Source organism: Lepisosteus platostomus, chromosome 20 (assembly GCF_059453375.1).
Source record: "Lepisosteus platostomus isolate fLepPlt1 chromosome 20, fLepPlt1.hap1, whole genome shotgun sequence".
In the NCBI taxonomy this organism is placed as follows: domain Eukaryota; kingdom Metazoa; phylum Chordata; class Actinopteri; order Semionotiformes; family Lepisosteidae; genus Lepisosteus; species Lepisosteus platostomus.
Window position 1 is genome coordinate 12,837,486 of NC_142630.1, and position 14,220 is coordinate 12,851,705.

The 14,220-nt window shown below is 38.3% G+C and overlaps 1 protein-coding gene across 1 annotated transcript in view; it reads right to left on the minus strand.

Moving 5' to 3' along the window:
• LOC148644514 (neural-cadherin) overlaps positions 1 to 14,220 on the minus strand; it is a 96,692-nt gene that overhangs the window by 31,701 nt on the left and 50,771 nt on the right. Inside the window, exons 13-20 of the mRNA XM_088613630.1 lie at positions 13,284 to 13,533; positions 12,418 to 12,545; positions 11,272 to 11,458; positions 10,158 to 10,301; positions 6,735 to 7,018; positions 4,816 to 6,430; positions 4,099 to 4,192; positions 2,916 to 3,100 (exon numbers count right to left, since the gene is read on the minus strand). Of these exons, the coding sequence (XP_088469756.1) occupies positions 2,916 to 3,100; positions 4,099 to 4,192; positions 4,816 to 6,430; positions 6,735 to 7,018; positions 10,158 to 10,301; positions 11,272 to 11,458; positions 12,418 to 12,545; positions 13,284 to 13,533 (2,887 nt within the window). The remainder of the gene's footprint in view (positions 1 to 2,915; positions 3,101 to 4,098; positions 4,193 to 4,815; positions 6,431 to 6,734; positions 7,019 to 10,157; positions 10,302 to 11,271; positions 11,459 to 12,417; positions 12,546 to 13,283; positions 13,534 to 14,220) is intronic.

Here is a 14,220-nt window from a genome sequence, read left to right on the forward strand (position 1 = left end):
TCTCCCATAAAAAGGAATCTGACTGTAATGCAATTATAGTGTTCAAAAGCACAGCAGTATTAAATGGTGCAAAGCAAAAGAGAAAATGAAGGAAAAAAAAGATATTGCCTAACTCAGAAAAACCTTGAGAAAAGGTTGAGGACAGTCACTTTTCATTACCCAAACCTTGAGGTGGAATAATTTGTGAAATTCAGCCCTTGATCGAAAACTCAATATTTCTAAAACACAAAATGACACTACTATTCTGTCTTGGTTTTCACGCTTCAAAGGTAAGAGAAATAATCATTTCTAAGCCAGTGAAGAGTTTAGGTTTGGTCAAAATCCTGTTAATATTTGCATTAATATTTGCATTGTCATCTGTCTCAAATTCAGTTTGTAATGCCTGATGATCACCTCCTACGCAGCACAGAGGTAACATAAGGTAAGGATTTTAGGTTTTGGGGCTGGGAGGATTTAATGTTGAATTACATTTGACCTTTCAATCTATATGTTTGAATGAGAGAAAAATCCTTCTTTAATCTCATCTAATGAGACAAAACAGTATTAAATAAACCTGTTAATGTTGCCCTTTTCATTGTGCATGTGTTCTTAAAAATGAGAATTCAAACACAAGGCAAGGAGATACTGTAGACCCCTAAAGACTTCTTCTGCTGCTGCCTTTAGTAAACAGCTCCAAATCCAAAATACCAGACTCACAGCTGATCATTTGATGAGACGTGATTTGCCAGAGGAACAGCCATCCTCAGGGGACAGTACTAAGCCCCACATCCATCTTAAATGTAAGTTAAGCTGGATTTCAAGTTAGCCTTTAGGAGATGAGAGCTACAGTGTGCTGTATTATTATTTTCATTAATGAATTCCAAGCTTTCCTGGTGCTGTATTCAAACCACAGGGATAGTTACATTCCCACAGGAATCAAGTGTTACAAATATAGTGTCCAGAATGATTTATTCCTCGTGATTTCATCATGTACATTCTTAATTAAAAATGTTTTTTTTTAAAAACAGTATAGTCTATACTACAGGGGCTCATGGGGTCAGAGTTCAACTTTGTTTCAGTTCCATTTAGTAAACTACAGAACACATGACTGTCCCCTGATGGGACACCGGTCTCTTATAGGGATTACCTCCCAGTACTACCCGTCTCCACTTATACAGCTGGGCAGACTGGAGCAACTGGGGTACAGTAACTCTCTGAGGGTGGAGCACCAGTGTCTGCAGCAGAAACTCCAACCCACAACCTACTATGCCCTTCATACACTTATTAAATGAAATAAAAATATCAGTCATTTTATTATAAAGTCTTCAGCACCTAAAAGGGAAGTTTTTATAACTATTTGAACTGATTTTTGTACTTCTTTTAATTATAGCATTTTATATGGCATTTGTGACCAGTAAATAAAAAAGGTACATAACACAAAAACATAACCTTAATATAATCTTTTTCCCCCCAATGGTGAAAATAGATTATCTAGAAACTCCCATATTTTTCAGAAACTGACTTTGATTAAATAGGTTTTAGATAAAAAAAGCAAACTCTATAAATAAATTGTTTATCAGCAAAGTCCACCATTACAGAAAGGTATGGTAGAGAAAAACAACAGAAAGACTATTATATTCAAAGGAGCATGCATAGTATAAGGTCAGTTCTTTAGAGAGGAAAAGACAACATCATGTCTGGTTTGTCTTAAGACCGAGCATGTATGAGAAGGAACAAGTTTACTTTACATGTCGTATAATAAGTTCTTCAGGATTTTGCAGGAAGTGTAACCAAATCAAAGGCCTCCCAGTGGAGTCAAACCTGGGCACCATGAGGTACTGTAGCAATGCTAATTTCCACACCAGTTTCGCTGCACACGATTTATATAGTATGTTACGACCCCGAGTGTCTAGCGGTAAAGGGGTGTAACATTTAGGATAATTCTTTTGGAAGCAGGTGGGTTTTGGTGAGGGACTAGGAAGCGTGATAACAAGGCTAAGGAACTAGAGTGGTGCCAAAGAAAAGAAAATAACAAACAAAATGGAGCTGGCTAGGAAAGTGAGGGAAAGCTAACCTGACTGCAAAAGAAAACCCGAAACACACGGTCTTCAGCGTCTTCAACACCCTAGCTAACCTGCACTTACTACCCAAAACCATACAAGACAAATGGCACTCACCCGTACTAAACTAGTGTTACTAATACAAAGTCAACTAAGTGTGTAAAGTGTACCCAACAACCTAAACTAACCTTATTTACAAACGTTCACACAAAAACACAAGGTGAACCAGGAACAGGGTACAAAAGAACACAAAGGTTGAACATGTAGCACATTAGGGCAAGGTAAAGGCAAAACAAGGATAAACACACAAACAAACAAAAGTACAAAGAAACTAACAGAAAACCAACAAAACAACAAAGCCGAAGCTATACGAAAATACACACACGCAAAACAAAGCAAAACAAAGCAAAACAAAGCAAAACAAAGCAAAACAAAGCAAAACAAAGCAAAACAAAGCAAAACAAAGCAAAACAAAGCAAAACAACGAAGCCGAAGCAATAACCAGAAGCGAAGCGATAACCAAAACCAAACGGGACCGAAGACAAATGAAAGGCCTCTCCTTGCTGAAAACCTCCATGTTATATGCTGAATAAGAAGGGTTCTGATTGGCTGAGAGCTAATTGATGATGACGTCATACTGAAAGTGTGGTGTAATGGTGGGCCAATGGGGAAGGGAGCACAATCAAGGGTCAGCAGTGTGGACATAACAGAAAAAAAAACACACACAGAACACACACTGGGACGTAACACAGTATAACAATATACTGTAAACAGCTTCCAGAGCATTGGAGATTGCAATACTGAATACGAAGCACATACAAAACTGAAAGTCCAGTGTGCTTTATTCCACCCACAGGCATGCACGACTAATCTCACCTGCAAGGCGTAGGGAGCCCGAGTTGTAGATTGCTTCATCCCGGAGCTCTTTCACGTGCACCTTCACACTCGACACCACGTCAGGCCACACGCCGTCAGACACCCTCACCTTAAACTCAAAGGTACCCTGAGGGGCATTCTCCTTGATTATGAGAAACCCAGTTCTTTTGTTCACTATGAAATGCCTGGAAATGGGACATTACAAAATAAGAAAAACAATCTTTTAAAAAAGGCTTTGAGCCGCTTTAGAGTCCTCATCTGCTACCACCTAAACGGTTGTCTTGGACCTTCAAGTGCATTAACTGTTGCTGGTTAGGTCAAAGTCAAAGGTCTTTAAACTGTGACACACAATATTATAGGATCTATTTCCTTCTCATTTCACATGGACGTTCTGTGTTTTTGGAGCTGTCCGTCACAACGACACTCAGGTTTCATTTTTCAGCTGTATGATGAATAGTATCACATTGATTTGTTCGGATAGATTGAAAATCTATACACTTTGCATCTCTTGTCTGGTTATTTCTTAAATGACACTAGGAAATTAAGATGCTTCATATTTCACATTTGCCACTATTGCTTCAGACAGCAGAAATGCTATTCCAAGAATTTGTATTGCTTGCAGTTCTTGGTCTTCACAGGCACTCTGAGTATTATAAACACCACTGTAAGGAGAAGAGTTGGCTGATCATGATACAGAGATTCAAAAAGATCTGTTAGAGATATGCTATATAAATATACTAAAATATTTCAATTACTATCTTTCAGGTGGATATCTGTGGAACCACTGTGCTTCCGTAAAAGGGTCTGGAGGCTTTGCCTCTCTCAACCCAGTCTACCGTGAAATGGAAGTTAACTGAAATTTAGAAGGGATGACGACACCCAACCCACTTTCGCCACGCTGTCCTAAATCATAAATCAATCCCAAAGCCATTTCTCAAAAGCTTTATGAATCATACTCAAACCCCTCTTTTTGAATTTTGTCTCATGCCTCCCTCCTCCACTCCGTCTCCACCTGTGCAGCTGCCCCAATTTGGGGGTTCGAGTCTGCTTTTCTACGGCCAAGTGAATGACCCTCAGTCAAACCTTCTTTAACTACTGTATACCTAAATACTCAAGAAATATCCTCAAATGCACCTGAATTTCGAGTGACATTATTCCTCACTAAATGGGTCATTTTACTTACTTGGGAACATATCCTTCAAAGCCATATGTTTTGTTGTCCCAGTCATCTGGATCTGGAGCATAGACCTTTCCTAGGACAGTAGTTGGCATTCTGCCTGTTAGAAGGGGAGGATATTAGTTCAGTCCGATCCATTCTCTCTGCCTCCTGAGGTGAAAACTACAGGTCTATCAGCTGATGTGGATGATTGCTGACCCAAAAACAGCTGTATTGCACATCTGAGATTTTAATACTCCAGGGACTTCATGCGGTTAAACTCAGAGGAGAATGTAAAAATAAAGCATTATGTTGTTCTCCAAGCCTCCCAACCAATCAGCAACACTCATAGCCATGGTGGATAACAATAGATCATATACACTAAGCAGTCATTTCTTATACTAAATAATATTCTAACATAAAAAAATTCCAAACACAAAAGTAAAAATGTAATAATACTGGTCACATAATTCCAAAATTAAAAGGCACTTTCTTATGCACCACTAAATTACTTCAGCATTTTAATACTTCTTGTGGCACCATTAAAGAAGGAAGTTTTAAAGTATTGCAATATAAGACATTTTTTCCATTACCAATTCCTTTATTTATAAAATGATTATTAGTTTGGTTATTTAATGATTTAGAAGATAATAATTAATATAAATCTGATAAAAATAAATCTGTAAATACCAGAAATTTGCTAAAATCTGCTTCTTCATAATGATTGGAAGGCCAGAGCCTTACCTCTATGACTGTTAATGTAAATCTCCTTCTCTCCAGCACGATGGGGGTGATCATTTTCATCGCCAATGGTGATGGTGAGAGTGCTGGTAGCAGTCTTTGGAGGGTGTCCAGTATCCTTCATAATGATGGGCAGAAAGAACTCCTTTTGCTTCTCCCGGTCAAATGTCCTCAATGCTGTGATGCTGGCTGTGTTATTTCCATTGTCTTTGAAGATGAAGTCGGTGTTATTTTGGTACTCCAGAGGCAACATGAATGAAAACGGAGGCCCGTTTTCTACAGTATCCCTGTCAACTGCATAGAGAAGCTGGGAAGTTTGGTTCATCCTGACAATCTGTGGTCCAGGAACATTTTCCCAAACCACAGGCATGTATGCAGCTTCAAACTCTGGGCCATTATCATTGATGTCAAGTAACGTCAACTGTACTGTGGCACTGCCCGTCTGGGCAGGACTTCCTTGATCTGTAGCCAACAGAACCAAATAATGCTGTGCTACGGTTTCTCGATCCAAAGGGTTTACTACCATGACCTGACCTGCTTGGTCAATGGAAAAGTAACCATATGGATCTGACTCTGGAAGGATACTGTAAGTGATATCTCCGTTCTGGCCTGAGTCTGAATCAGTGGCGGTGAGCTTGGTAAGGCTGGTTCCCACAGGGACATTTTCAGGCAAGGGGTTGAGGACAACGAAGTGTGGAATAAAAACGGGAGCGTGATCATTGTAGTCATCCACCTCGATAATGCAGTGCACTGTACTGGAAAAATCAAGGTCTTCTACTTTGACAGTGAGATTGAACCTCTGGTCACTTGATTTCTCATAGTCCAGTCTCTTCTTTAATCTCAGTATGCCATTCTGTTCCTTCCTGTGATTTTCAATGTAGAATTTCTGCTCCGGGTCACCTCCAATAATACTGAAAGTCAGCTGGGCATTCTCTCCCACATCTGCATCGGTTGCAGAAATCTCCAGTACAGCAGAGTTAAGCTCACTATTTTCAGAAATTCTTGTGTGGCAGAAATTCTTGGTAAACCTGGGTGCATGGTCATTGACATCTGTCACCCAGATGGTTGCAGTTCCTGTTCCTGTCATCCCTCCCCCGTCTTTTGCTTCCACTACAAGCAAGTACTTATCCGTCTTTTCTCTGTCCAGGTTTCCAAGGGCAACGAATATTGTCCCTGTGGTGGGATTGATGTTGAACAAATCAATGTTGATTCCATTCTTGACGTTACCCACTAGTCTGTAAGCGAGCACTGCATTCTGTCCAACAGTGCTATCATCAAGGTCTGTGGCTGTCATGTCCATGACAGAAGTGTCACTGGGGGAGTTCTCCAGCACGTTCCCATTACAGTTGTCCGGCATACAGGTAAAAACTGGGGCGTTGTCGTTGATGTCCCAGACATTGATGATGACATCAGTGAAGCCAGTCAGCCCCTCCCCACCCTCATCTGTGGCCAGAACCACAAATCTCCAGACTGCCCTTTCCTCCCGATTCAGCGTCTTCTGTGCGTAGATTTTCCCAGTCACCTCGTCAATTACGAATTCGCTTTCTGCCCCTTGTCCATGCAGCGAATATCTCAAGGCACCTTGGTCGGCATCTTTATCAGGGTCTGCTGCAGTTACCTAGAAAGATCGACCAGAGTCATGCCTTAAGTTTGCCATTTTTTTCATTGGAAAAAAAAACATGAAACATGTGAAACAAGATTATAATTGCAGGACGTTTTAAATGTATACAAGGTAAGATTTCTCTAAATCCCACAGTGTTGTCAAACTTGCTAACAATTATTAGCTTCAGGAGTAGAGTACCATACCTTGTAACAATAACTACCTTTCTACTATTTTATAACATTTCTTATTCATAGTGTGATAAAAAAGCACAGATTGACAATTTAAACACTTTTTTATTATTTCAGAAAATTCTGCACACCTGCAGCACAAACACTGGTGATCCATCAAGCTCCTCTGTCACACTGCCATAATATTCATTCATTGAGAATACCGGAGCCTCATCATTCTTATTGATCACGTTGATATTGACAACAGCATAGTCTTCCCATTTCCCATCAGAGGCCAGTAGGTGGAGCCTGTACTTCTTCACCTGCTCATAGTCGAGCGGCTGGGAGATGAAAATCGTTCCAACTTCAGGTTCAACATCAAACACTCCCCGGGTATTGCCAGAAGTGATCTGGTAGCGCAGTTTAGCATTGGCACCTATGACAAAAACAGTAGAAAACAAATGCAGAAACAAGGCAAGCCTTACTGTGAAGTAAAAATGCTATCTCACAACCCTTAAATACTGATAAATCATTGTAATCATATTAGGCAATTGTGATGTAATTGGAAACGTAACTGGAACATGCCTGGATTATGGAGAAAGTGGAAGTGTAGGAGGAAGTATAGTGCTTTGCATCAAAGAGCGTAATAAGAGACAGCAACCTGAAATGGTTTAAACAAGAGTCTCATAATCTACCTGGGTTAGAACTGCAAAAAGTTTTTTATAGACATATTGTTAAGGGTGCTCTACAAAATACCAGATTCCAAGACAAATTTCAGTGAAGTCTTTTGGAATAAAATCAGGATCATTTGCGTAAATCAAAAGATGAAGTGGTTATCATTGGAGATTTTAATTTTCCTCATATATATTGGCTAGACATGGCTCAATATTTCTTAGTCAGTTCACTAAAACAGCTCCCAGAGAAAATCTCTGTTTTTTAGAGGTGAGGAAAATCATAATAAGGTACCTTTTAAAGATTATTTTGTAATTGTACATCTTTTCCGTACAAGTAGAATCCTAAACGGTGATGTGCAATTTCAGAAACGATGAGCCAGAAAATCAGAAGTAAAATTAGAAAGATTAAATTGGTAGAAAATGGGTAGCAACAGTTTAAAGGTATAAACACATTCTTCTCAAGAGCACCCAAAATCCAGATAAAGAAAAAAACCCAAAACATTTAGGGAAATGATTAAAGGGAACAGGATCCAAACTGAAAACCAGATTTAAGAAACTTCAGAAAGGTTCACAGAAAATGACAACATTGCAATGCAGGCTGAAATAAATAATAAAATGTATTAGATGAACATTTCGCGAAGGTGATCCCCCAGGAATTCAACAACATGCCTCCAGCTCTCGAAAGGCAAAGTTCTATGCTAAATACTGAAGTATTTGCACAGAAGAGGCAGAAGTATTCCATGTACTAGAAACACTTAAGACAAAGAAATCTCCAGGGCTTCATGTTAATCTACCAGCTGTACTTAAGGAAACACGATTTCTATAGACAATTAATAAACCTCTGCCAAAAGTCAGAAGAATAATGGTAAGAACGATTGACTACAAAATTGCTAATGTTGAGTCCATCCATAAAATGGGTGACAAAAAGCAAGTAATGTATTATAGGTCATCTATAATCTTAAATCTTAAATCTATTACATGTGAGATTATGGAAACAAAACTACAACTAGAGGATCGTCTGTATGACAATATGATTCTTGGGGGGACAACATATAGATATTAGAAAGGTAGGTCCAGCCTCCTTCAAAATATAATATAAGTGTAGCAAATTATATGGTATATTTAGAAATTCAGAAAGCCTTTGACGTTGAAATTTCAGGTGCTGTGCAGTCACGAAATGTATTTGCCCATGTATTTGGGAAAATAAATTAATACTCATAATGGATTGAATGCTGAAATTGGGGGTGGGTACCTGTGTTGGCAAATTATAATTATATAATTGTATTAAAATTATAATTTAAGAAATTCAAAGAAATTCAAAAAGATCTGTACGAAATTCAAAACTTCAGGCAGTTTAAAATTGACGAGTGCAATGTGTTTAATGCAGGTAGCTAAAGCTTAAACTACAAAATAAAATGGGGAAACAGTGAAGCTGGCTGTGTCATTTTCTAGGCACTCTGGGGAAAGCAATAAAACGGCCAACATTTAAGGCAAGGGATGGTTTATTAGTATTGTGTAATGCACTGGAATGAATATTTTGTACATGTTTTGTATCACTGTGTCCACCAAAATAAAACAAACATATATTTTCTGCTGTGGAATCAGTCTTGAGAAGAGCAACCTGATACTTTTCTGTGTTCAAAGGAACATCCTTAAAAGAGCAATACATTGTAATAAAAGACCAAAAGAACAAACTCATTGTAGCAGCCCTGTACAGATAAGACTAATAAGGGCTCTAGTTAAAGCATTCCACATTCGCAAAGGCAGAGAATAAATCAATCATATGGACTTCTTCAAAATAAAGGCTTGTGGGAATCTGGACAAGTTGCTACAGTATATTGTCAAAGCTGATACCTTTGCTCCAGGTAAAAAGGCCAGGGTAAGATCCTCAGATCAATCAGCGACTACAAAAGCAAATGAGTCAGAAGACATCCTTCTATCTGTACTGTATGTCTTACTGTATGTCTTCATTTTTGTCAAACCATTGTCATGGAGTTTCATTATTTTTAATTTATGTTTGTCACTTACGTGCAGATAGAGTAAATATAACCAATCACAATTCCAATCCTAGAAGTTTCTAAATGTGAAAACTAGTAATTCTCAAAGAATTAATATGCAATTCTGAGCGTATCATCTAGTTTTAAAAAGAATTGCTTAAACCCAAAGGGTAAAAATAGCACATCTGCTATTTGCATTGTTTTTCTACCATGTTAACCAGGCAAAAGATACCCTTCTAATTTCTGCACACTTATCTTAGCTAGTACTCTATCAGCCTGAAAGAGTTTTTTTTTTCTTTGCTTTGATAAGCTCATGGGATAAGCCCAGCTTCTAGCCTCAATAGGTTTTTAAATAATGGGGAAGTTTTTGTTTCTTATGCAAATGTGTTTGCTCAGATGACAGAGATAAACCTCCGTGTTGTAAACTCATTCATCAAGGACACCATATTTTACAAGCTATTCTCTCGCAATGATGTCTTGATAAATGCCTGATAATAGTATACCTCTTTCCTGCCTGATAAAGAATCATTGTGTTACATTCCTAAAGGGATGAACCAGTCTCAGACTGATCTTCTTGTAATACATACTGTATATACAGACCCACGGCTAGACAATGGGTGTTCAGGGTATCTTTCATTTTGACCTCACCACTAAATACTGTAAAATAGGGGTAGAAACACCAAGACCTTCAACAGAAGGTTTTATTTATAACCTGTTACTTAACTGATCTGAGAAACAACAAATTGCATCCGTAAGGAAATACTGATTGCAAACATTTCAAAATATTTCAGTGTGACCAGACCCATCGCACCTTGGATGGGTCACTGATTTTGTCGCCTTCCCTCGCCCATAAAGTAAACAGACCACATGCGCGACATCTCCCTTTGTTCGCCCTGCCACTTACCTTCGTCGTCGTCATTAGCACTGACAGTGACAACGGCAAAGCCGACATCGGCGTCTTCATCGACGTTGACTTCATAGACATTCTGAGCGAAGATGGGCTTGTTATCGTTCACATCGCTGATGAAAATGCGCACATACGCCGTGTCTGGAAAAACGATAACAGAGGAGATTAAAAACTCAGATGTTCCTATTCTGTCAGCTTCGTTTCACCAGAACTGCTTTGTTTCTGAAGCCATCACGCCGACAGATGTGAAGGGGACCCTTGGGGGATCAGGCTAGCCCAGCTACGTTTGATATGGATATCAAAAAGAACATAATTTGCAATATACTTCTCAAGATGAGATAAATTATTTAAACTGGTTATAGAGAGTTTACAGCTTAACACTGAGATAATGTTGCCCTGGAGCAACCAGCCACAACCTAAACTTTTCACGCAATCCAATTTGTCAAATGAACCCTTTTGGCAAGATAATCAAAAGTTTATGAACTGGTTTCTATTTACCTCCATTTGTTTCTAGTTTGAAAAAAAAAGTTTTTATTTTTTAATTCAAAGACCTCTGTTTTACTACAGAATCTTTTTTTCCCCTGAGATACAGTATGCTCTATGGTGTCATTTTTAACTAATTAATTTGAACTTATTCTATTTTTGTGTTAAGTAAAGGAAGCTTTAAGTACATTTGTGGTGTCACAAGAACTACAGTACTGTCCCTCCAGTTTGGTGACACAGAAGACCGTTTTTAAATTCACTGCCGATGGTAAGCAGATTAATAAATATTTGACACTGGCAAGTTTAGTTAGAAGTTGCAGAAGATGCTTCTATGCCATCATGTAACATTCATAGCAACTACTGGGGCAAATTATTTTCTTTTCTTTAATATTTAAACAGAACTTTTGCCTCTCAAAATATCATAATGAATGAATGGGCTCAATATCCACTCAATAATCCATTATAAACTGTAAAAAAACTTAATTAACATAAACCTATCTTCATAGACAGGAAATTAAATTTTATTTCTATATTGTTAATTTAAAAATTCAGCCTCACAAAAACTTTAACACAGTTTAAAATATTTTTCACAGAATGGTCTCCTGGGAGATTAAGGACTGGAACTCACCTGAATTGGGCTGTCCATGTTTTCCTGGCCTGGCAGATTCCCAGCCATCCACTGACTTCACTTCCAGGAGATAGGAGCCTTTGGACTCCCTATCAAACACTGCCTCTGTATAAATTGCTCCACTCTCAGGGTCAATCCTAAAAAACTGGTAATCTCCACTCCGGTCATTCAGCAAGGAATAAGAAATCTGAAATGAAAGTAGGGTAGGAAACTCATTCTCATACAAATGTTATGCACATCAAAGGAAAAAAAAAACATTTTTGTTTGTTTAGTATAACTTTAATAAGAGATCAGTTTAATCTTCTCAGCATGAAGAATATTGGCACTAATGAAAAAGTGAAGCAAAAGCTGTTATTTTTTAAAAGACAATGACGGGTTTTTTACTCATGTATTGCCTAAGGCACATTTAATGCTAGCAGATCTTCAAAAATAAGGAAACTGGATTCAGACATGGAAAGTTATAAATTGCTAATGATAATATTGTTTTAGAGACAATTTCCTGAAGATAGTGAACCTTTAGAAAAGATAAGATCACTTTATTGGCCATATAAAAGTTCTTGTATTAGGAATTTCTGCATAACCCAGCTCGCTCTCCATGAGACACACAGACAGGGAGAGAAGCTTGGGGTCAGAGTGCAGGGTCAGCCATTTATATGGCGTCCCTGGAGCAGTTGGGGTTAAGGGCCTTGCTTGGTGGCCCAATGGAGCAGGATTCCTCTGCTGGCCATGGGACACGAACTGGCAGCCTTCCAGCTATAGGCGCAGATCCATAGCCACAGAGCCACCGCAATCCACCCCCTTCATATCACGGCTACCAAGGACTAATTCTTGGAGGATTGCAAGCATTCTATAGAACAGTGTAATGTTAGTTACATCAGTATTTCTTCTACTGAGTTTAGAGCCATTATACACATTTTCAATAGAATTCCTTATTACATTCATTTTATAACATCAAGAAGACAATATTTCCAGTTGGCATCTTCTGCTTTTTTGTCATGAACTTGTATCATGAAGAACACTTTTAATATGCAATATATTTTGCATGACTGTTTTGTTGCAAAGGATCACGTTTAAAGACACATTTTTTCACATCTCTTCTGTATGCGTATACATGACAAAGGGCCTGTGTTTTCAATCTGTCCTTACTTTTCCATTGAGACCAAGGTCTAAGTCATTGGCAGACACCTGAAGAACAAAGGTTCCTACTTCAGCTCCCTCAGTGACTGTAGCTTCATAAATCGATGAGGTGAAAAAGGGCACGTTGTCGTTCACATCTGAAAGGAAACGGGGAATTTAGATAACACAGGCCTTTCTTAAAGCACCCCTGAGAAGCCAGTGTCTCCTTTACTGCACTGGGAAACTAGCAGCCCTTCAATTCAAAGCCAATGTGAAGGATATGATCACGGGGAGAGAAGAATTTCTTCTCTTGCTGGTTGATATCCAAGTAATAACATTCTGGTGTGTGGAACTTCAAAGCACCTGAAAGTGGTCACAGGTTTCCCAGAAGCCATCACAGGGCTATGAGGAGTAAGAGCAATCCATTTTAAAATGTGGCTTCAGGGCCTAGTTATTTTAAGATCAGAGCAGTAATCTCTGTCTCGTTCTCCTTCCTGCCCTCGTCGTTTTTACAATTACCCGAACAAGTCTTTATATTTTGTTTTTTTTTTCAATTTTACCTAGAATACCTCTAACTTAAAACTTTTTTCCTTAAGTCCATAAGGTAGCACTGCTTCCTAAATGAAAGTGTAAAACAGACTAGTGTGAGTGTATATTTACTCTAAGCCTTATCACAATAATTATTTGCCCTAATCTGTAGTACTCTAATTTTCTTCTAAGTCTCCTGCTATGGAGAAGAAATCCTGACATAAAGAAAGAGTACAAATGTACTTTTATTAGTTTGTAAAGAAGGAATTGCGTTTTTTAAATAGAGAAACAGAAAGTAAGCACTTTCACGCACTTAGTCTCGATGACGGAGTAAAAAGGTTGCAGACCCTGACTGGGCCTGTGTGTACCTGTAATATTTATGTAGACAGTAGTGAAGGCTGCCAGGGGAACAGCTGCTACATTCTGTGCCCGGACTCTCAGCAGGAAATTCTTGGTGACCTCATAGTCCAGTGGCTCTGCAACCAAAATGGATGCTGAGCCATCCTCTCGGTTTGGAGTGAGATAGAAGCGCACAGGCATATTGGTCTCTGGCACAAGTCCATCTTCCAGATTGTAGGTGACCCGTGGATCACCCAGCGGGGAAATGGCTTTGATTGTCTGGGTATAAAAAAAAAGGAGCAGTGAGTGATGTCCATCACTTACCCAAATCATCCCCTTATGCATTTCATAAAAAAAAGAAAGCTATAGCAATTGCAGTTGCCTACAGCGAAGCCTATCATATTAACATTTCATACTACATTTTAAGTTCCAAGGGATGCATACATCACTCAAATCAAAATAAAAAAACAGATCAGTTCAGGGTTTCTACTTATTTTTTCTTAATTTAAATATTCATTGCTATTTTCTAATGCCATTAATAGGTTATTAAAGCTGTGATGTAAATTCTGCAAATTAAATTTTCAACACATTCATAAAAAATGACTATAAATAATATAAAGCTAAAAATGAAAAGTCTCTCTCTACAATCTGAAGTGGAAATGTCTTCATTTAAATGATATAGGCAGAAGAACAAAGTAATATGGAAACTAAGAGACATAATTTGTCTTAAACCAGACAAGATCAAGGCCAGGGTAACCCATCCTGTATGTAAGTGTTTTGTCCTAAAACTCCTAAATCAAATAGAAAGTGGAGCTTCAATAGTGTTTAGGTAAAAAGGACCACTATCAAGGAAATACTTCAAGAAAGGCTACAAGAAAAACATTATAGCAGATAGAGATAGCAGATATTTACTGCTATAGTAGTAAAAATAGTTTGGTCAAATTCTCATAATGATGAAATGAATCG